The sequence below is a fragment of the Pimephales promelas genome, chromosome 24, assembly GCF_988280905.1.
Source record: "Pimephales promelas chromosome 24, fPimPro1.hap1.1, whole genome shotgun sequence".
Lineage (NCBI taxonomy): Eukaryota > Metazoa > Chordata > Actinopteri > Cypriniformes > Leuciscidae > Pimephales > Pimephales promelas.
In genome coordinates, this window is record NC_142792.1 from 9392226 (window position 1) to 9414364 (window position 22139).

Sequence of the window (22139 nt, forward strand, 5' to 3'; positions counted from 1 at the left end):
TCCACATCATTCCCAATAATTAAATATGATGCTGAAAGCCACATTCTGTATTAAATAAAGTTGATCGGGGGGTGGGGGAGGTTGTATCGGGCATTATGGCAAAGTGGCGGCTTCTCCATAGGCATCGGCCTTTGTGCAGCTTTTTCATTATTCTCAGCACAATCTACCAAGTGCAGATCCATTAGTGTGACATAGGCCTAAATTAGTGGCTATAGAAATCCATTAGCGTCACAGAAAATGAAGACTCTGTGATTTCCTCAGATTGACAAGATGCTTTCTTTCTTTCAATTGCAAAAGCTGACAGAGAAGGGCACACTGAGGAAGGATTTTCAGGGGCATACAGGCCTACAAAGGTTAGCTAACCTTAAAGGCATAGTTCAACACCAAACTTTTATTAGTAGTATTAGTGTTACATGCATATTATGTACATAAAATAATATATGTACATGGGCCAAAGACAAATGTTCATAAAAATCGATAAGAATCAATTCCACATTCTGTCCAACACAAAAGCTAAATTGTATAGAATATTCTGACCGAAACACCCTGGAGTCACAATAAAAGTATTTAAAATATTGTTAGAATACAGCATATGATGTTAAGCCTTGACATCAGCCTTTATGAGAGTTCATGAATGAATCGCTCTCCTGAGTCAAATCTTTTTAACGAATTGGTTGATCCAGAAATTTCTCAAAACCAGCCTAAATGATGTGTTCATGAATCAAACTGATCATTTCACAAGTTAAACTGAGCTAATGATCCCATCACAGCCCACTGGGGATTAAGATTATCTGTGATAAAAAGAAAAAAAAAGGGGGGGGGGGGGGTCTTAAAGGCATGGTTTCGCCTCAAAATGAATTTTTATTTTTTATTTTTTGTCAACAACCTGACCAATACAGTATGTTTAATATAAAACAGCAAATGAGGGCTAGGGTTGTTAAACACCAAAAAAGAACATTAAACCAGTTCGTATGATGAGCAAAATATTCCATAATATATTCCATATACAATCCATTGACATCAGAGTTTATAAATGAATCATTCTTTTGAGCCAAATCTTTTTAATGTATTGGTTGATCCAGTTCATAAACCAGCCTGAATGACTTGTTGAATCAGACTGAACTGATTCGCAAGACCAACACCGACTCAAAATCCAAAGTATCTATGGCTTTAGAATCCTATCTAAGTATCTATGGCTTTAGAAGATTTAAAATAAAACAACAAGTCATATGGACCTCTTTTATGATACATTAATGGTGCTTTTGAGCAACAACTACATCCTTCAAATGTTTCAAATGTTTCTAAAGTTCCATGGAAGTAAGTCATACAGGTTTGAAAACAACATGAGAGTGAATAAAATGACAAATATTTATTTTTAGGTGAACAATCCCCGTTCTGAGATCCATTTCAGCATAATATCTATCTAAAACTATTTTATATTATGCAAAACTCATGTCCACAGCACAAAGAGAAAATAAATTGGAGTACATAATAAGAAGCAACATTAAACGTGCCTATACCATGCAAAAACAGTTCTACTCTTACTATTCCAGCACCAAATGTGTTCTTGACAATCATAATACAGAACACCAGAGAAAAAAAGTCTTTATGATTAGCTCATAAATGAGTGGGTTACTCATGAAGTGAGAACATCCAGACCACAGATGGGCTTATCCAGGAGGCCCCGCGAAGATGTACGAACAAGGACAATGAAACCACAAACACAGCAACATACTGTACGCACTGTCAGCACAGCAGCTTCGCCTATCTTTAATGACAATTATTCAGCACTATCACTCTCATAACAATCAACACTGATATCACAGTCCAAAGGACCTTTAGAGACAAGTTAGTGACTCAAAACAGGAAGATGAGGGTTCACGTGATTATCATGATTCTTTAATCAAGACTCACAGAAGCCAGCTCCATGTTTTATGGCCAACATGAACAAATACAAACACACAAAGTCCTCAGGAAGTGCATGAATGAGGCCACTGTGTACTGCGTACTTGTTCCTCGACAAGAAACACAAATAAACAAGTCATTGCTCATAAGAGAAAAAGAATGGAGGAAGAAAGAGGGGTAAAAAGAGCGCTCTCTGTCTCCACGCTCTCTGTTTTTGACCATTGATCTTTGACCTTGAGGGGGCCGAATGACTTCCTGCTCTGAATCACTCAAGCTACAGGATCCTTCTCGTATGGAACAATCCAAATAAAGTTTTGCACCCGTTTATGTACATTCAAATGACTTATTTATATAATAATTTGGGCAAATTGGGTTTCAAGTTTCTTAATATTTCCACATTTAAATCTCTAATCATTTATTCACCTTCATTTTGTTCAATTCCCCCAAGAAGACAAACAAGATTTCTGTCCCTCCATCCATAAGTTGTGAATACTGTATTCCAGGAAACAGAAACCGTTTGGTCCAAGGCCACTCAAGTGAGAATACCATCTCAACAGCCATGAGCAATATTCATAGTGCACATTTAAGCTAAGCTTATATAAATTCAGCGTACGCTAGAGTCTCTGGTCTCACGAACACCAATATTTCAACGAATTATAAAAGACAAATCACTGTCTGGCCATCTGGGATTTCAGTATGGACATAAAGGTTAGGATTATGATTTTTCAGTAGTTTGCTTTTGGCTTCTGGAACAGTGACGCGTGATGTCAGACATAACAAGCCGATTGAAAGTTTATTCACCCAAAATTCGGACACTTCAAAACGATCGCAAAAGAAATCAAGCGGTTTAATCCAAGTCGTCTAATGAACGTTTTGAACCGTCAGAGTTTTGGTTGAATAGACTTTCAATGGACGGACAGAATTCTCTCAGATTTGATAAAAAAAATATATTTTATGATTTGAAGAACAAAAGTCGTATGCAATGTTAATTGTTAACACCATAATAGAGCTAATATTCAACTAATAACAGTCATCATATTCATTCAAGCCCACTAGAATTAATGAAATCAAAAATGCTCTTTATATTATAAGAGGTATTGGGATTATGGTTGGGATGGGTTTTAATAAATAAGGATTAAGCACACAAAATGCAAATATTTCCCAGAAACATTGCGTATTAGTATTAGATGCCGTCTACTGTCAATGTCAAAGATTGAAATTGAATGTCAATCTGGAATAACCATCCAGGTGCAGAGCTTTTCAAGTTGTACACCTGTACACCACCACTACACTTGGACTTTCAGGTAAAAGGTTCAGCAGATACGCAACGCTTTACCATAATATCCCTTTAACTCATAAATAAACATGTGATCAGTTGTGTAACATTGTCAGCAATGAACTTCACAGCAATAAACAGCAACGCAGCCATCCAATTACAGAGCAAAGGGAAATTTGATTACCTCATTAGAGTTGATTTTATCACAACAGCTTGTATAATATGAGAGCTGGGTGTAATTGGGAGAATAAACAAGTCAGGAGAAAATGAAATGAAGGTAAGTGAAACTCTTCAGATGATGACGACAGGAACAGAGATAGCTGTGCTTTCTTCGGGCTGTGACAAATGGTTCACGGCCAATCAAACACAACATGTAGAACTAAATATCCCATCATTAAACCTTGTTTCACATTACTAAAGAGCATATTAGATGGGAATGTGCCAGATGCACTACTTAAGAAAACATGTCAAGCATCATCAGAGTGTTACAAAAACAAACATCCGGTTACAAAATGCCAACAGGATGAGTAAAGGAGAGCAGATTGTGTTAGACGATTAACAACATGTAAATATGTGTAAATCCCGAAAATCATGTTTTTTAAGACCTCAAAGATTTGAAGGCAAACTAGAAGCCAAATTGTGGCACACTTAACAAAAGTAGCATGGTACTACTGTAATTCTTGGCATGTAAGCATAAACATAACTTAGCCTTTCCTGTTTTTTTCTGGATACCATGGCTATATGTTTTAGACCCATAGTACCATGGTATTCTTGGAAGTACCCTAGAATACACGTAAACACAATGGTAAATAATAGCTATCTATCAGTAGTAGCCTACTATGGTACTTTTTGTTAGGAACACGGGTTTATCGACGTCGCATATCTTTCCACATTCTCGCGACGCCAGAGCGTGCTTTTTCGCTTATTTACATATTTAAACAATCAACGTGAAACTAAAACAATACGCTACAAAGTTGCGTATCAATGAGACTCGACGTGATTGTAAGTGTTACAAAGCTTCAAAAGCGGTGACTGTGAATTCACTTAAAATCCCATAAATATTCTGATTTAATTAACAAGGATTGCCCAAACTTAACGATAACAGATAAAGCCGTGAATAACAACGCGCGAGACTCAAGCCAACAGATGTTGTTTGTTTGAAACGTTTACAAACACGCGCGACTGAAAAATGTAAACCATACAGTTGAAACAAACAGAAAGTTCAACACTCACCTTTCTGGAGAAACAACTCGCGACGGCAGATCAAGATTTCTGTCCGTAAACTGCCAGAGACCGATCGCGAGGAAAGATTTACATTATTCGTCTCCCAAATAGGTCACTGAAGCTAGTAGGAAAAAACAGTATTCCTTGGGAAAAAAGCCGGGGAGGCAGTACACTTTGTTAGGGAAATCCGAAGAACTATGGGCGATGTTGGAAAACCAGCGTCGAAAACAATTCCCGGCTTTTCCACGCCCTGTAGGCTGTGCTTCAGATCAACCGCCAGGTGCGAGTAAAGTCTGAATGTTCACTGATACCTGTGTGAGTTTTGAAGAAAAAATCTGTGAAGCAAAAGTCCCACCACAGCTGATGGTTGAGGACACACACAGGACTCATCTGGACCTGCCCGACTGACCAGAGGGAGGCAGGGAGCACTCGCGGGCTCTGTCACCCACCAGCACGCACGCGCACCCCACCCCCCACCCCTCTCTCTCTCTCTCTCTCTCTCTCTCTCTCTCTCTCTCTCTCTCTCTCTCTCTCTCTCTCTCTCTCTCTCTCTCTCTCTCTCTCTCTCTCTCTCTCTCTCTCTATTGGTCTCTATCTGCCTCTTTTTCAATTTCAAGTTGTCAATGGCATCATTTTGAATGTAATATTGCCAACGTTTCAGTACAATGACCTTATAAAATAAGATGAATTCAAATAAATGTTAGGCCTATACAATAATATAAGATGAATTCAAATAAATGTTAGGCCTATACAATAATAAAATATTCAGATTGCCTAGATTAATTTCAATGTTACCCTATGGCATGCAATGTTGCTGAAGGATTAATTTACACACAAAAAAAAACTATCACAAAATAAAACAAAATATGCATGGTACCAGAAATATTAGTTTCAGTAAAGTTAATACAATACAATATACAGCAGCCAACTTCAATGGTTGTTCCTTTACAAGTGATTGTCTCTTTTAATAGGCTACTTTAATAACTGGCATAGTGTGATCACTGACTCATTTGGTAAGGATTTATTTACTTTTTAATTCTGGTGATGAGACATCCTTTCAAGATGTTTAGGTCCCGGGCTGTTTAAAATCTCTCTTTCCTTATCAGATCCCATCCATTCTACCTGTATCAGTCTACAAAAGTGCTTTAAAAAGGTAGGCTATTTTCCAAAGTGGAAGTTGGAATCCAAAAAGTAAAAAGGAAAAAGTTCTTTGCTCCAACCTTGCTTCAAACATCCTTGAGGTCCCCCACGGGCCCCCTGTGAAGCCTGAGCTGGAATCAAAGAATGATCATTTCCTCTCCCACCTACACTAAATCTGAGATTTGCAGTAATCTGGCTCATGCTGAGACTGAGATTAAGGCCAAACCAATTGTAAATCATAATCAAAGGACAGATATTAAGGATAGACGCAGAAAATGGTGTTGCGATAACATTGAAGCTCACCTCTTCACTCTTTCATTAGTCCAATGTATTTGGTGCTGTTCTAAAGATTAATATTCAGCTGATAGGAGAAGGAGAATTGAGAATAGTTTAGCAATTTGACAAGCAATGTTTAAAAAAAATACATAAAAACATAACAATAAATAAATAAACAAAACAAATAGGGGTTGATAATTGTAATGAAATAGTTTTAATAGATAAAATGAAGTAGGCTACAATCAAATTTAAAATGAATAAATGTAACATTTTAAATAAAAGTATAATTAAGAAATGTTCAAATTCAAGGTATTTTATTTTGCATGTGATGTCAAAGTAGCTACACTTTATCAAATCAACTTAAATAATTGATGTGGTTCAGATAACATAATATTTTGAGTTTCTGATGATTAAATCAATCTCCTTCATTGTATCAACTCAACATTTCCATTTCAATAAACTTAAAATTTTAAGGCAACCAAATCAACAATATTTTTTTACAGTGACAAAAAAGAAAAAAAATAATAATACTAAACAAAATGTTGCCAGTGTTGTACATATTAGTTATAAAAATAGTAATATTAATAAAAACTATACTTGACTATTGAACCTTCCTGATGCTTTAATTTGGCAGTTAAATTTATTAGTTTATTTAACCAATTGACCTTCATAAACCCACCAAATTCTTCTGTCATCCACAGGTAGCCGAGGTCTTTGAAGTAAGAAGAGCTTTGCCTTCAGGTAACATGAGAAACATCATTAATGCAGTGTCTCTTTAAAAAATATTGTTTTGGACCCCCGTGTGTAATTTCAGCAAAAGTGTGTGTATGTTGTAGTTGGACCCGAGTGTCAAGGCTGAATGATTTGAATAATTCATGACTATGGAAATTAGTCTGTCTGAAGGAAAAGAGTGCGGTCTTTGCCCCAAGGCCTGTAGGGACAGAGATGCTTTGCTTTTCTCCCATATATTCTCTCTCTCTCTCTACCCTAATAAATTCCTTTTTCTCAAAAATGTTAGTGTGTAAAATGCAGCGAAAATTTGAAGATGATCAAAACACAAGAACTATAACAGGAGCAGCGATGGAAAGAGACAGAAAATCAGAGAAAAAATGAGAATAATGATAGCTGTCAGGTAGACTGAGATGGCATTGTGCCCGAGCGTGGCACACACAATGCTGGCTGTCATCTACAACCATTGTTCTATTTTCTCTCAAATAGCCCTGTTGCTCAGAATGTCACACCGCTTTCAGTAAATGATAAGAAATATATGACTAAACCATCTGACAAATCAAAAACAAGACAGTAGCAGGTCATTTTATACTTCACTGGTCATGTTTTGAGTGGCTCCATGACAGATATTGATTGGCTCACATGTAGTTTTATCAGATTCCAGTGAATACGTCATTTTAAGATATTTTGACTCTTGTATTGACTCTTAATAAGTTGAGTTTGACATCTAGACATTGAGAGAGAGAAATAAATATCATGGGAAAGAATTAAATGGTTTCGTGTACCGTTTTTAATATTTTTTAAACCTGATTATATTCTCGTGGCGCCCTCTAGTGTTTAAATGTATTGTAGTCCATTGGCTCAACTAGTCAATAATAATCTCAAGGGGGCTTTGGAGCCTGTAGGCTGCTATAACCCCTCCACGAGACTGCCACACCCTTAAAGTGCCATTTAACAAATGTAACTCTCTCGCCGTGTTCATGAAACAAGAAACAGACGTTACTTGCATTCGTCCGTGCGCAATTTGGCACATCCAGAACAGCGGCAAAGACAGATGAGCAGAAACAGTTACGCTGTCAGTTGGCAGAGAAAGACAATATGCTGTGAGACAGCAAACAGAAGGAGCCGTGTAGAGGGAGGGTTGAGATAAACATGAACAAAAGAGAGCGAGAAAGGAGTTATTTTTAGACCGTGCAATGATTAGATTTGCTTTCCGGTTGCACCGAGCCAAGTTGCTTAGGCGGCTGTCAATATGAGTTATTGTATAACTGTACCTCGCTCTAATCAAATATGTGTGCGCCTTTAAATGAGTGTGTGTAAATGAGTGACTGAGTGGTCCATGCATGTAGGCTATGATATGCATGTTTGTGTGTCTGTGTTTAGGCCTAAATTGTTTAAACTCCTTTTATAGCGTCTGGAGATGTTGGTTTAGCTTGGTGAATCCGGTATTCCCTACAGTGCCAGTTTGGTGTAGTGCCACTAATGAGCCATCTGGTGCTCTCACCATCAGTCCCACAAGTCCATCCATCACCCCTTGTGTTCAGCCAAATGACGAGGCCTCTGTAGGGAACCAGATCAATGGAAAAAGTTTTGTACAAATTTGCATATAAAAGATGTGCATAAAATTACACATTTCAAATCTATATGATTCAATCATATTAATAGATTTTATATATAATATAAAATACTACAGATTTATTAAGAAAAAATATATTGTTTGTTATATTTATATATTTAATATATTTAGCCTATTTATGAATAAAAAGAACATACAGTATTGCCGATATACAATAGCTAATATACACTTCTCAAGTGTTTAAAGTTTGTTCACTTCAGAAGTACAAAAAAATAAGCCCTTTTTAAAATTATTGTAGCGTATCATATTTTAGTTTACATATATTTATAGATTTGATATAAAATAATACAAGTGTTCATTTAAAATATGAGCACACATGGCTTAACACACACACTTATGCGTACATAAATATTATATATGCATGTATTTGTGTGTGTGTGTGTGTGTGTGTGTGTGTGTGTGTGTGTGTGTGTGTGTGTGTGTGTGTGTGTGTGTGTGTGTGTGCGTGCGTGCGTGCGTGCGTGCGTGCGTGCGTGCGTGCGTGCGTGCGTGTGTGTGTGTGTGTGTGTGTGTGTGTGTGTGTGTGTGTGTATGTGTGTATAATCAAATAAATATCATTGGCCTGTGAAATGCCTAAAAGACGAAAAGGAAATTGAAAAAAATGGCAATTGGTTAATTAAAATAAGTAAAACAAATTGTTAAATTTTTGACAAATTTTGCTTTTACAGACAATTATTTTATATCTTAAAAAAATAAAGACAACATAATCAATTTTTTTTTCTTCTCCTTTTTTTTTCTTACAAAAATAAAGACAGCTTAATTGATCATTCTTTCTGTTGGCAACTTGATCCGTGAAATACCCAGTTCACATCATCAACCTGATTACAAGTGCTCAGAGATGTGAAAACGCTAATGAAGCCACTAATGAAGACTGAGAGCAGCTCTTTGAAGAGAGACACTGCAACAATGCAAATCTTCAAAAGACAATTATTAAAATAAGCTCTTTTGGAGCCAGATCCATTCTTGGCTTTCCAAAATTATGCTTTGATTGATTAATTGCCTGCAGTGTTTCTCACACACACAACACATAACAGGAATCTCTTTGTTTGTTCTGATTAAAACTCGATTCTATAATCTATTGCATCAGTTTGTGATTGCATCATTCATCCATTTCTATGGTTTATGGCTGGTTGGTATCAAATAATAGGCTTCATAGAGCAGAACAATTCAATGGGGAGTTCTGAAATTGTAATTGGGGCAATGCCCTTCGAGATAACCTTCAGAAGTTGAAAATAAATATATATATATATATATATATATATATATATATATATATATATATATTAAATCATAATGCGGTTGTGCTTCTGTCCCCAGGTCAGGATAACACATTGCTTTGGCTGTGGAACACTGAATAACCAGCTAACAAGAAAATTGTTTTAATTGTTGTTCACTTTTTGAAACTCTGCAATTTTTTTTTGTCTTGCTGCTAATTAAAAAGTATCCTTGGTGTATCCATCACTCTAGAAGCACTTGAGTCCATGAACACAGCCGAGTAAGCAGAGAAGGGTTTTGCATTAGAATTAAAGTCATTCAATAACTTTAAATCACTAAATTTTAAATTAAGCTTACTGTAAATGAAATAAAATATAATTATTAGTTTTTAAAATTTTTTTGGAAAATTCTTTTTATGCTAACAGATTACATAGATTTTAATAATTACGTATAACTACTTATACTTATGTATACGTATGTATTATATTATATTTATATATTTTTACTTGATTATTGCCTTAAATATGTTGTTTGCAACAAAGTGTACTTTGAGTGTCAAACCACTAGATGACAGTATATTATAGTTTTAAATTTGTCATGGATGCCAAAGAAACAGAGATCTAGTCTATTAATGTCATTCTGTAAGTCTTTGAACAAAAAATCTTGAAAACAAAACAAAACTTCCAAAATCGAATGAATTACATGAAGCACTTGAGCTGCCAACAATAAGGATAACTTAGGCTAGCATATAGATACAAACAGATACAAACAAATTGGTCTTCCCTTCTATATTTCTATTGACTATCCATTCTCTTTTCCACAATTCTATCTCAGAAGACCAAAAGGTGCAGTTTGAGGAAAATACTAGCATTTAGCACCCATGCTAACACACTCAGTAAAGGAAAGTAGGGTCTATGTTAGCAAGTGCAAGTGTTTAATGATGGTTTAAACTAACATTGCAGTCTGGGTCTGTTTATTGTATAGAGCTATGTACCGTGACAGAGCGAGGGAGAGAGTTTATTTAATGGAGGTGCAGTTTCATGTTCCTACTCTTTCACTTGTCATTTTCTCAGCTTCCCTGTTCATCTGTCTCTCTGCATTTATGTTGATTATTGAGTTAATAAATTTGCATGATGCTTGGGACGTGCAAAAGACTTCCTGTCCTTTTCTAGACACTTCAAGGAACCCAGCACACTGAGCCAAGTGACAACACTGAGTCAGCTCAAGCGTTACAGAGCTGAAGTAATCCCTCACTTTCACAAGCAACTCAAGGAAAGACATCATCATTTTCCATTTATTTAGTTAAGACATAAAAGATTAGCTTAATTTCCTGTGGATGTCCCTCTCATAAAGGTCTCCCAATGTCCCAGTCCAGAATTAACGTCAGCAGCAAGGTTATGATTCTCCATGTGCTGTTGGGTTCTCCCCAGAAACAATTTTTTTAAATGTCAATTGGAAAATCCATCTTATGCTGGCTGTTTTGGAACACTGAAGCCATTGAAACTCGTCATTATCAAGTTCAAGTTAGTTATTATTACTTGGTTAAAGCTTTATTAGCTGGTCCACGCTGGTTATTAGCTGCTCCAAGCTGGTCCTCAGCTTGTCCAAGCTGGTCATTAGTTGGTTAAATCTGGTCATTAGCTGGTTAAAGCTGGTTTAATCTGGTCATTAGCTGATCCATGCTGCTTCTCAGTTTTTTTTTCAAACTGGTAATTAGCTAGTGGGTCCAAGCTGGTCTATTGATGCATGGTCCAAGATGGTCAACTAAAATACATTTGTAATAGATGACATAGGCCTACTCTTACAACACAAATATCACAAATTGAACATTGTGATAGGTTACATACTTTTTTAGATAGTGAAATTTATAGTGAAATTATCACAGATTAAAGGGGAAAGGAATAACTTCATTGTCTCAATGCTTAATGTGTCATTTGATGACGCACACCACATACGTGTGGAAACCGCCGATTCTCAGCTTAGTTATGGGAAACTGAAACTTTCTCAAAGAAGTTGTGTTTGACCTCCTGGCCTCCAGAATCCTTCAGCCTCAAATGCACTACTCTGTCCCCAGTCACAGCACCTCGTCCCAGGCTCTGGGTGTCACCACAGGGTCTTTGATGGCTCACACATGGGCTGCATCCTGTACTACTTCCTGTGGGGGAGAGGCTGGGTTAGGACTGATCCCTTCTGGTCTCGAGGGAAACACAGGGGAAGTGATGTTTGCACACACACACAAACACTTTCCATAATCCCCATACAAACCCAGCGCTTCTTCAACCTCTCACACACCCTCACTTCCCTCAATCATATACATGCTCATTCACCCTGTAGCAGTTCTCATCACACTTCAGTCTCCAAACCATCTGTGACCTTTGAGTTCGGCCCCTCTGGAATAGAGGTCCTGCTTCCCATGAAGTCCCAACATCAGTCAATTATTGGCTTTGAAGATCCTAAACATTTTGCACAGGCAACATACCCCAGTGGTCAACATTTTCATTTTGCTTTGCTAAAAAAGTAATGATATTTTCAGTTCATTTATAAGGAAAGTATACTAACAAATGTGTTTGTCTGAAATTGACACAAACCATTTATTGTTTGATAGATAGATAGATAGATAGATAGATAGATAGATAGATAGATAGATAGATAGATAGATAGATAGATAGATAGATAGATAGATAGATAGATAGATAGATAGATAGATAGATAGATAGATAGATAGATAGATAGATAGATAGATAGATAGATAGATTTTGTTGCAAAACTACAAACATGAATTAAAAACTACAACTCCCATGAGACTGTTCTTCCCTGAGGAATAGAAACGGCAGAGCTGATATGGTTACTATTTTGGAGGGTCATTAAAAGAAAAGCAAGCAGCAAACTAAGAGGAAGCTGCCTTGAGAATACAGAGCAGAACGACTGTTTTTAGATTTGATTGCCACTGGGTCCTTGGTCATGCACGAAATCTACACACACCCCAGGCCCTAGTGAATAAAATCATTATTATGCATCGTATTATTATGTGGCGTAATGTACCACTTTTTCTCTTTCTTTTAGCTACCAAACCACCAGTAAACCCTCTTTAGTTTATTGCGTATCATGCACCTGCCACTGAATCTTCGGCATGGTCCGTTATTCTTAATGTGACAGTGACCCACATCAGGAGGAGACACGCTCGTGCACGGGCATCCCTCCTTTATATCTGACGCCATAGCAACGCTATGCCGAAGCCCTGATGCGCGCTTTCTTCATACCGAAAGGACACGGAGATACAACCATTGTGTTCAGTGTCTATCTGATGTCGGAACGGGTTTACGGCAAGTATCGATGACAAAAACTACAATCGGAGGCATCTAGGTGAGTGTGTCCGCAGCCTTGGTGCATTATAAATTCATTCATTCAAATGGCTAAGGTTGATGAATGACGCTCAGTGCGTGGTCCTGTTTGCAATGGCCTTCTATGGATATGTTATTGTTACATTGCATTTTAATTGTATTTTGACGCTCGGTGACTCGGTCGTATTTTCATTAACTGAATAACATGGATTTGGATCTGGGCTCATGTGAGATGCCGTTTTGTAAAACATCCGAACAAGGTTAAATCGAAATTAAATTTCCTTTCGTTTCTTTGTCAGGTAAACTGTCAGGACTTTGTCAGGTTTTACCAAGGCAACAGCCATGTGACTTCGGTATAGTTATTACACTAGACGACACTGTATTTATACTCAAAAACGTGGTAATTATGAACGATATTGCACACACCATGTCTAATTGAGTAAGTAACATCAAATGAGTTCATTAAAATTGAATCATGTAAAATGAGCAAAAATGATACTATAACAATTTGTAATTGTAATAAAGTAACTCATCATCTTAAAGATTTGTGCTTTTGTTTATGTTTTGACAGTTTATTAATAATTATCTCTTTTGTATAATGTACACGGATAGGAAAATGCATGTGCACATAAACACTCATGGGGTCAAAAAATATATTAATAGAGCAATGGCACCCACAAGAAAATAAAATACTAAACATGATGGCAAACATTCAAAGAAGCTACCATAACAATTAATGCCCCTGTGCATGCTGGGAAAACAACTGAGACTGAAGCATCCGGAAACAGAGTGAGCAAAAGGTGTACTTGGCCAGGATGTGGTTGTAAAATATTTATGTTGGACTCACTTAATAAAATATTCATTAGGAATTAATCAGAAATTAAACGTTTTTTTATGTTAATGTTTTTTTTGTTACATTTTTAAATTAGCCTATATGTAAAAAATATATAGATTCACAGAATAATTTAAATTGTAAGTAAATATGAACATGTAAAATAAGTAGGCCTATTTATTAAATCAATTTATTTGTTATCATTTATATAATATACAAAAAAAAAAAACTTTGTGATTGAACCTAATTGAAACATTACTATGTTGTGTTTTCCCTTCTCCCTCTGCTAACATTTGGGCATCACCCCTGTGTAGGCACGCATCTCGCAAGGTTTTGAGACGCAGCCACAGTGTCACAGTTGATCTCTATTTTCTCAGGACGGTCCATATTCCTGCCAACATTCCTGTTCAAGTTTGGAAATACGATCCAAGAGCAAGAGGGAGAGCGAGACCATGAGCAGCTGATACTCCGCAGCTAAAAATAATATTCCCTGTGAATTACTCTCTCTAACACCAGGCAACGGGCATGAAAAGCTGCTAAAGCAGAGCAATAACTCCGGTAAGTGATTGTTTAATAATCATATATGACTGCCACTGTGGGTTTTACTATTTTATGTATATTCATGCCAATTAAAAGTTGAGAAAAGACAACATTAGGCTGTCAATGAGCATGTGGAAGGATTTGAAAGCAACGTAAAGCGATGAGTATGAATGAGTTTGTTATAGGAGACTACTCTATTTAATGCACTTGCCATGGATATTTACTTTGTAATTCATGTCATTTCATCTCAAACAAGACCTAGCAATGCATATTTGCTCACTGTAGCACACACTGTTTGTCAATATTAATAGATAATAATAATAGAAGACCATACATGAGTTTTAAATCCTAGAGTATATTAAATATGCTCTAAGTAATTGTTATAAAACTATGGTGTGAAGAGCCCTGACATATAGCTTAAAATCATTTTTATTTTACATGGAGGTTAGCCTCTTGGTGTTGTGATCACGTGACCTGCTGAATGCTACTCTCTTTCTTGGTCTCTTTCTTGAATGTTTTCACAGCATATAGCATTATTATAATATTGATGAATATATTCATAAAAAATGATCACATACACGCCGATAAGTGTCCATTTAAAATGAAAGACAACTATCATTTCACCCACATATGCATAAATAAAAAATGTATATGTCTTCCAATGTGGTGATATAAATGTATATATATTTTAATATAATTTAAAAATGTTAAAATAATTCAAATAGATTTGACAAAAATAACCCTTTGCCTAAAAAAACACTGTGATGGGTCACCGGAGGACATACAGCATACAAGCTTCAATCTACCAGAGTATATTCCTCACAAGCAAACATTACTGGTTGTGATGTTGTATAATCCAACTCTCCTGAATGAGAAATGAAACTTTTTTTGGTAAATGAGATGGCTGGTGGGTACAGGCACTGCAGGGTTTGTTAATCTTGCTCTTAAACTGATTGGTAGCAGTGGATCAATTTAATCAAATACTATGTTTGACCTCAAAGTCAATAATAACTACAGGAATACTGCTGTCAGTTTGGGCTCAAAGCTAAGTAAGGTAAATGCACACTTCATTTGTTTTTATTTACATGACTGAAAATCTTTGAAATCTATTTTTTTTTTTTTTTAGACACGGGTGACATGGCCTTGTCTTTCTGTGGGAATGACAGGGGTAGTAATGCCTACAGTGTGGACAATGGAGTCCTGGACAACGGCTGCTTCGTCGACGCCCTCAACCTCGTCCCACATGTATTTCTTCTCTTCATTACCTTCCCTATCCTCTTCATTGGTATGAATGCCATTGTCTTTTCCCATTTTTTGGTTCCTTTCAGAATTACAGACTGTCTTTTCAAATAAATTATCCATAAAGAAGTTAAGAAGGATTTAGCTGTGGTTAAAAAGGAGGGAAATATTGTGTGTGTGTGTGTGTGTGTGTATACATAGAGCCACTCAATATTAAGCTTAAACTGAACACCTGTTGTGTCATGTGTGAATTTATTTGTATAACTGTTCAGTAATAAGAAATCCTGTTCTTGTCATTCCAATTCAACTTCCTGTGGAGTGTAGCCAATTCAGTTCCAATTCCAACTCACAAATTGCAAGGAAGTCGATTCTTAAATTGTGACGCCCTGGTTGTTTATGACAGCCGTCATGTCATCAGAAGCTGTGGGACCTAGACACGGTTTCAGACCTACTTGGGCCAATTCATTATCTGTATCGGTTCCCCTAAGAGCCTTTACTTAAAACCTTGGCAAAATCCTTAACGCTGACGCCGTAATGTTCTCACTGCCATTCCTCATTCGGTCTGTAAGCTCATAATGAAAAAATGTTTCCTATAGAAGAATTAGCCAAAGAAAGACAAACAACGAATGAACGAGACAGGCGGAGACGGATACAAAGTGCTGATTAACAAACGTCTAGGAAACTAGTTAACTGTATGTCATTTTAGATACATAAGGGAATAATAAAATGATACAATTATAAAACAAGTTTAATGCTGCCAGACATGTTCACAAGTCTCTGATGTCTGCCAGCCTCTCAACATGTGGTTCAGATAATACATTTGAAAGTAAAGATATGTTGAAGTGATGGAAGGCATGTTTTTGTGTCCAGGCTGGGGTAGCCAGAGTTCAAAGGTGCAGATCCACCATAACACCTGGCTGCACTTCCCAGGCCACAACCTGCGCTGGATCCTCACCTTCACACTGCTGTTTGTGCACGTGTGCGAGATCGCAGAGGGAATCGTCTCCAATACGTGGGTTTCAGTTTATTTGTGTGTTTATGACCGACCGCTATGCGTTTATGTTTATGTCTTTGTGTATGAATGTGTATTTCAGGCAGATGGAGTCCAATCACTTGCACCTCTTCATGCCAGCGCTGATGGGCTTCATAGCGGCCACGACATCAGTCGTTTATTATCACAATATAGAAACAGCCAATTTTCCCAAACTGCTGCTTGGTAAGTCAATGGCCCTTTCACTATTCAAATGTGATGCTGGCAGTTAATACTAAACAGTTCTTTTAGTGTGGTTGTTTCATTACTTACATAACTTACACCAGTTGGTCCAGGTTCTCTAATTTACATAAAACACTTTCATTCTGTCTGTTGCTTGGCAACATGTAATGGTCGATCCATATTTTTAGCTATTATCAAATTTAGTTTTTGTCCTTGGCATTCTGTATGAGAATGAGACCTAACCTCAGAAATACGTTCACAGCTTTATTTATTTACTGGATTCTGGCTTTCATCACCAAGATGATAAAGTTATGGAAGTTTGCAGAGGCGAGCTTGGGGGTGCAACATCTCCGTTTCTGTATCACAGCTTTGCTCGTGGTCCTGTACGGCCTGCTCATGGCTGTCGAGATCAACGTTATCAGAGTCAGAGTGAGTTCATCTAGGGTCACATGCCAAATTGATTTATTTCTTATTTCTTAATTGTTTTTTTTTAATATATATATATATATATATATATATATATATATAAATGCTTCTAATTTGACCCACTTAATTTTATTTCTATTGTTGTTTTTTTCTATATTCCTCTATATACTTTATTTTATCCATTAATTTTCATTATTCCATTATTATTAATTTCCATGTCCATTATTTAATTTTATGTCATTTCATTTTTTTATTTGATCCACTAATGTGTGCAGAATTTAATTTAATTTAATTTAATTTAATTTAATTTAATTTAATTTAATTTAATTTAATTTAATTTAATTTAATTTAATTTAATTTAATTTAATTTAATTTAATTTAATTTAATTTTTCATCCACTAACTTAAGGCAGAATTTTCATTTATTTTATTTCATTTACATATCTATATGCCTTTATATGCTTTATTTTATTCCACAATTTCATCTATATTACTTTTATTTGATCCACTAATCTAAGGCAGATTATTTTATTTTCTTTTTTATCCACTAATTTAAGGTCGATTATTTAATTTTTTTATATATGCCTCTAATTTGATCCACTTATTTAAGGCGGATTATAGTTCAAAAAAGTGTTTTGTAGACCGTTTTATAATTGTAAAAAGAGTTGCCTACCTGCTGGAAAAACAGCTTGGACTGGCACAAATTTTAATACTGGTCCAAGTTGGTTTGTTGTGGTCTAGCTGATATAATATAGCCATGCTGTTCACCATCAACCCTGCTTGACATCCTCTCTGGTAGACCAAGTTAGTCTAGCTGTTTAAGTAAAAGTGAGCATGAAATCAGAAATCAAGTAATTGTACTGACAAGCCACCCGTATTTTCATTTTTGTCTTACCTGCAGAAGTACGTGTTCTTTGCAAACCCCCAGAGGGTGAAGCCCCCAGAAGACTTGCAGGACTTGGGCGTCCGATTCCTCCAGCCATTCGTCAACCTCCTCTCCAAAGCAACATATTGGTGGATGAACCCGCTCATCATTGGAGCCCATAAGAGACCCATTGAGCTGAAGAAGATTGGCAAACTTCCTATCGCAATGAGGGCCTTGACCAACTATCTGCGTCTGAAAGATTCCTATGAGGAACAGAGGGTATGTTCAGACAATCACAGGTTCAACAGCAAATATTATCATTTATAATCTGGTGACATATAGAAGTAATGAATTCTTGGTTAACCAGTACCTCGTTGCTTATCAAATTTTGACAGCAGAACACAGAGGACCCAGAAAAATCCCCATCCATCTGGAAATCCATGTACCGAGCCTTTGGGGGCTCAATCCTCCTCAGCAGCACCTTCCGGTACATGGCAGACCTGCTGGGCTTTGCCGGGCCACTCTGCATCTCTGGGATTGTGGAACACTTGAATAACTCAACAGAGATCGACAAGACCAATAAGGTGTGTTTCGTCCCATATAGTGAGAATAGAAAACTCTTGTCAAAAAACTTTTGTCTTGTTTTCCAGTACAAATTTCTAACATTCTAAGGTACATTTTCAAAATACTGTACATTTACCTGAGAAGCAAAAATAGATTGAAACGAAACAACAACAACAACAATAAATTTGCCAAAGAAGTTTTAGTTTTATTCATATCTTAGTTATTTCAAAATTTAAAGAGAGATATATCTTATTTAATGGACGAGTTAAGCATAAACTAGCAATGCGGTATTTTAAGTAACGGTCGTTAACAAAGACGAATATACTGTAACAAATGTATTTCTCAGTTAATGTTAGTTGACCTATAAACTAATGGGGTTTCATAGAAAAGTGTTACCAAAAAAATTAAGAAAACACGGCTTAATATCTTAAGTCATTTTGCCTCTCAATCTTCATTTGCACTGGAAAAAAAAAAAGACAAAAATATTTTTTTCTTTGGTTATTTTTTCACACAGAAAGTATACAAGCCATTTAAGCTGTTGCATACGAACAGGGCAATTTGAGAGTAAAAATGAAGGTCAATCCCAAATACATACCAGACTGATGATAAAACTGGGAAATGGAGTGAAAAAGACAATTACGCAACTAATGTAATGGAAATATATCATATGTCTCACAGCACAATGATATTATCTCATTTACTTTGGAGCCCATTCGTAACGTGCCTTGTTAAATCATTTAGGATGTTGTTCAACTGTCAATTAATGATTTGTGGAAGATGTTGGGCTAGTGGTTATGCTACTAATTAGACTGTATTTTTTTCTGAGTGCAACGTGACAGTATTGTAGAGAATGATCTATAGTCTGATATCTTCTGTTTTGCCTTGCCATTTATCACTTCCTGTGTGATGTCACAGAGGCGTCAGTGCTATTAATGAGAGAACCGTATGTTATCGCCTTGAGATGACTGCAATTATTAGATTTCACATTGTGTGTTCTCCCTGCTCAGATGACCATGATGTCATGTCCGCCTGAAAATACACTCTCGTGAGGTTTACATAAGGATGATATCACTGCATTTGTCTTGTCATGGTGTCTGTCTAGATACATTTTGTTTTAATTTTGAACAATACACACACTACTGTTCAAAAAAAAGTTAATCAAGGGCGCGTTGAACCGTTAAAAAGACAAAAGTTACAAAGAAGTATATTTGAAAAAATTATGCTCTATTGAATTTTCTATTTATAAAAATATTAAGCAGTACAACCATTTCCAACATTGATAATAACAAGAAATGTTTCTTGAGCACCAAATCAGCATATGAATAATTTCTGTAGGATCATGTAACTGAAGCCCTCTGAAAATTCAGCTTTGCCATCATTGGAATATTTAACATTTTTAATATATTAATACAGAAAACTGTTATATTTCACAATATTGCTGTTTTACTGTACACAAATAAATGCAGATTTGGTAAGCATAAGAGATTTCCTTCAAAGACATTTAATAATCTTACTAGCCGCAAACTTTTGAACAGCCGTGTATGTCATTTTGTAATGTATAATTATAATTTGTAATTAAAATACTTTATAATTTGAACCCTAACCCTAAAAGAAAAAAAAAAAGTGCCAATCATTCTTGAAAAAAAAATGCTGATGCTTTGAAATTTTCTGTTCAATGCAATGACATTTATGCAGTGTGTCTTAAGTGTCCAAATACTTTTTGGAGTCACTGTATATGTTTGTGAGTGACAAAATGAAGCCAAAACAGACGTGCATATCTGTGTGACATGGAAAATTCCCCACTCACTTCACACCCTGTCTCACACACATGTTGCTGCCAGAAACACTTTTTACTGTAAGTGACTCCTTCTCTTTATTTTAGTGTGTGCTTGTGCATGACATCATGAGGGCTGACATGCCAAAGTGTTGTTATATATTATGTGTGTGTGTTTGTGTTCATATTCTGTTTATGTCCTGTCAGACAGGGAACATGACTTTCGGGGTTTACTTCATGTCTTCCACTGAGCTGCTGCAGAATACGTCAGTTCTAGCTGTTCTGCTGTTCCTGGCACTCGTGCTGCAGAGAACATTCCTGCAGGCCTCCTACTACGTCACAATAGAAACCGGCATTAACCTGCGCGGGGCACTGCTTGTAAGTTTTGTAGAGTTTACTGGAAGTCAAACATGGAGAGATTCGTCAGAGAGATTTATATTTATTTAATTTTCATCAGCCTGTACTGCTCATGTCAATTTGTACTGTGTAATACAAAAATATTGTATAAAACAAATTATTACCCTACTAGGAAAGTGAATTATATTCTATTTTATTTTGCATTTTCCTGGTCAAATCTATTCTACTCGACTTTGTCCCATTATTCTTTTCTACTCAATATTCTAATATTTTGTCTGTTTTATTCTTTCTACTCACTTCTATTGAATTTTATTCAGTTCATTCAATTCTATTCTACATCATTCTGTTCATTTCAATTATATTTCCAATTATTCTATTCTGTTCTATTCTATTCTACTTTGTCCTATTCTATTTTATTCTATTACTGGCAGTGTTGTTAGTGTTAACTAAAACTGATACTACTAAAAGTTTTTGTTAATTGGAATGAAGTTGAAATAAAATAAATTAAAAAATTGGTATAATGATAAACTGAAATTGATAAAAATAATTAACTATTTGAAGTTGAAGTGCTGAAATTACTTAAACTAAAATAAAAAAGCAAATATTAATATTTTAAAAAGCTATCAAAAATGATCACATAAAGATAAAAAAATACATTAAAGTTTTTTTGTGATTCACGTGATGGATCTCATCCTCTAGGCGATGATCTACAATAAAATACTGCGTCTCTCTACGTCAAATGAAATCTGTTTTATTTTTTCTACTCACTTCTATTGAATTGTATTCAGTTTTTATATTCTATTCTACATCATTCTGTTTTTAATTTTAAATATATTTCAAACTATTTTATTCTGTTCTATTATATAAGGCATTGTCCTATTCTATTCTATTCTATTCTACTTTGTCCTATTCTATTTTATTCTATTAACTGGCAGTGTTGTTATTGTTAACTAAAACTAATAAAAGTTTTTGTTAATTGGAATGAAGTTGAAATAAAATAAATTGAAATTGGTAAAAATGATTAAAAAAATTAACTATTTGTACTCAAATTACATAAACTAAAGCTATAAAAAATAAGCTAAATAGAAATATTTTTAAAAACCAAAAGCTATCAAAAATGATTACATAAAAATAAAATAACAAAAAAATTACATTAAAGTTTTTTTTGTGATTCACGTGATGGATCTCATCCTCTAGGCGATGATCTACAATAAAATACTGCGTCTCTCTACATCAAACATGTCCATGGGAGAGATGACGCTCGGCCAGATCAACAATCTTGTTGCCATAGAAACCAATCAGCTCATGTGGTTTCTCTTCTTATGCCCTAACCTGTGGGCCATGCCAGTTCAGGTATTTCAACCCTTCTGAAGCAAATAAATCAAGACCATCTCTGTCCCCAGTTGAAAAAAAACATCTTATTTCTGTTCTTAGATCATTATGGGAGTGATCCTGCTATATTACCTGTTGGGTGACAGCGCGTTGATAGGGGCCGGTGTCATTTTGCTGCTTGCCCCGGTTCAGTACCTCATCGCTACCAAGTTGGCAGACACACAGAAGAGCACGCTGGTGAGCTTCACCTACACCT

The 22139-nt window shown here is 35.8% G+C and overlaps 2 protein-coding genes and 1 long non-coding RNA gene across 9 annotated transcripts in view; 1 reads left to right on the top strand and 2 right to left on the bottom strand.

Moving 5' to 3' along the window:
- Window positions 1-4836, bottom strand: part of plxnb2a.1 (plexin b2a, tandem duplicate 1) — a 94883-nt gene extending 90047 nt beyond the window's left edge. Inside the window, exon 1 of the mRNA XM_039668105.2 lies at window positions 4415-4836. The gene's annotated coding sequence lies outside the window, so the exon portion shown is untranslated. The remainder of the gene's footprint in view (window positions 1-4414) is intronic.
- Window positions 4837-10677: 5841 nt separating this feature from the next.
- LOC120476872 (uncharacterized) overlaps window positions 10678-22139 on the bottom strand; it is a 42199-nt gene continuing 30737 nt past the window's right edge. The window contains exons 4-7 of the long non-coding RNA XR_005622280.2: window positions 18227-18412; window positions 17887-18119; window positions 17665-17805; window positions 10678-11556 (exon numbers count right to left, since the gene is read on the bottom strand). This is a non-coding gene — a long non-coding RNA (uncharacterized LOC120476872). The remainder of the gene's footprint in view (window positions 11557-17664; window positions 17806-17886; window positions 18120-18226; window positions 18413-22139) is intronic.
- Window positions 12430-22139, top strand: part of abcc9 (ATP binding cassette subfamily C member 9) — a 34727-nt gene continuing 25017 nt past the window's right edge. For 2 of the 7 annotated variants that reach the window (XM_039668087.2, XM_039668091.2), the window contains exons 1-11: window positions 12430-12764; window positions 13952-14132; window positions 15241-15399; window positions 16224-16365; window positions 16448-16569; window positions 16829-16995; window positions 17893-18135; window positions 18252-18440; window positions 20402-20572; window positions 21749-21904; window positions 21986-22120. In XM_039668087.2, the coding sequence (XP_039524021.1) occupies window positions 15252-15399; window positions 16224-16365; window positions 16448-16569; window positions 16829-16995; window positions 17893-18135; window positions 18252-18440; window positions 20402-20572; window positions 21749-21904; window positions 21986-22120 (1473 nt within the window). In that variant the 5' untranslated portion in view covers window positions 12430-12764; window positions 13952-14132; window positions 15241-15251. The remainder of the gene's footprint in view (window positions 12765-13951; window positions 14133-15240; window positions 15400-16223; window positions 16366-16447; window positions 16570-16828; window positions 16996-17892; window positions 18136-18251; window positions 18441-20401; window positions 20573-21748; window positions 21905-21985; window positions 22121-22139) is intronic. The other 5 variants (XM_039668089.2, XM_039668095.2, XM_039668096.2 and 2 more) reach the window with 5 other exon arrangements.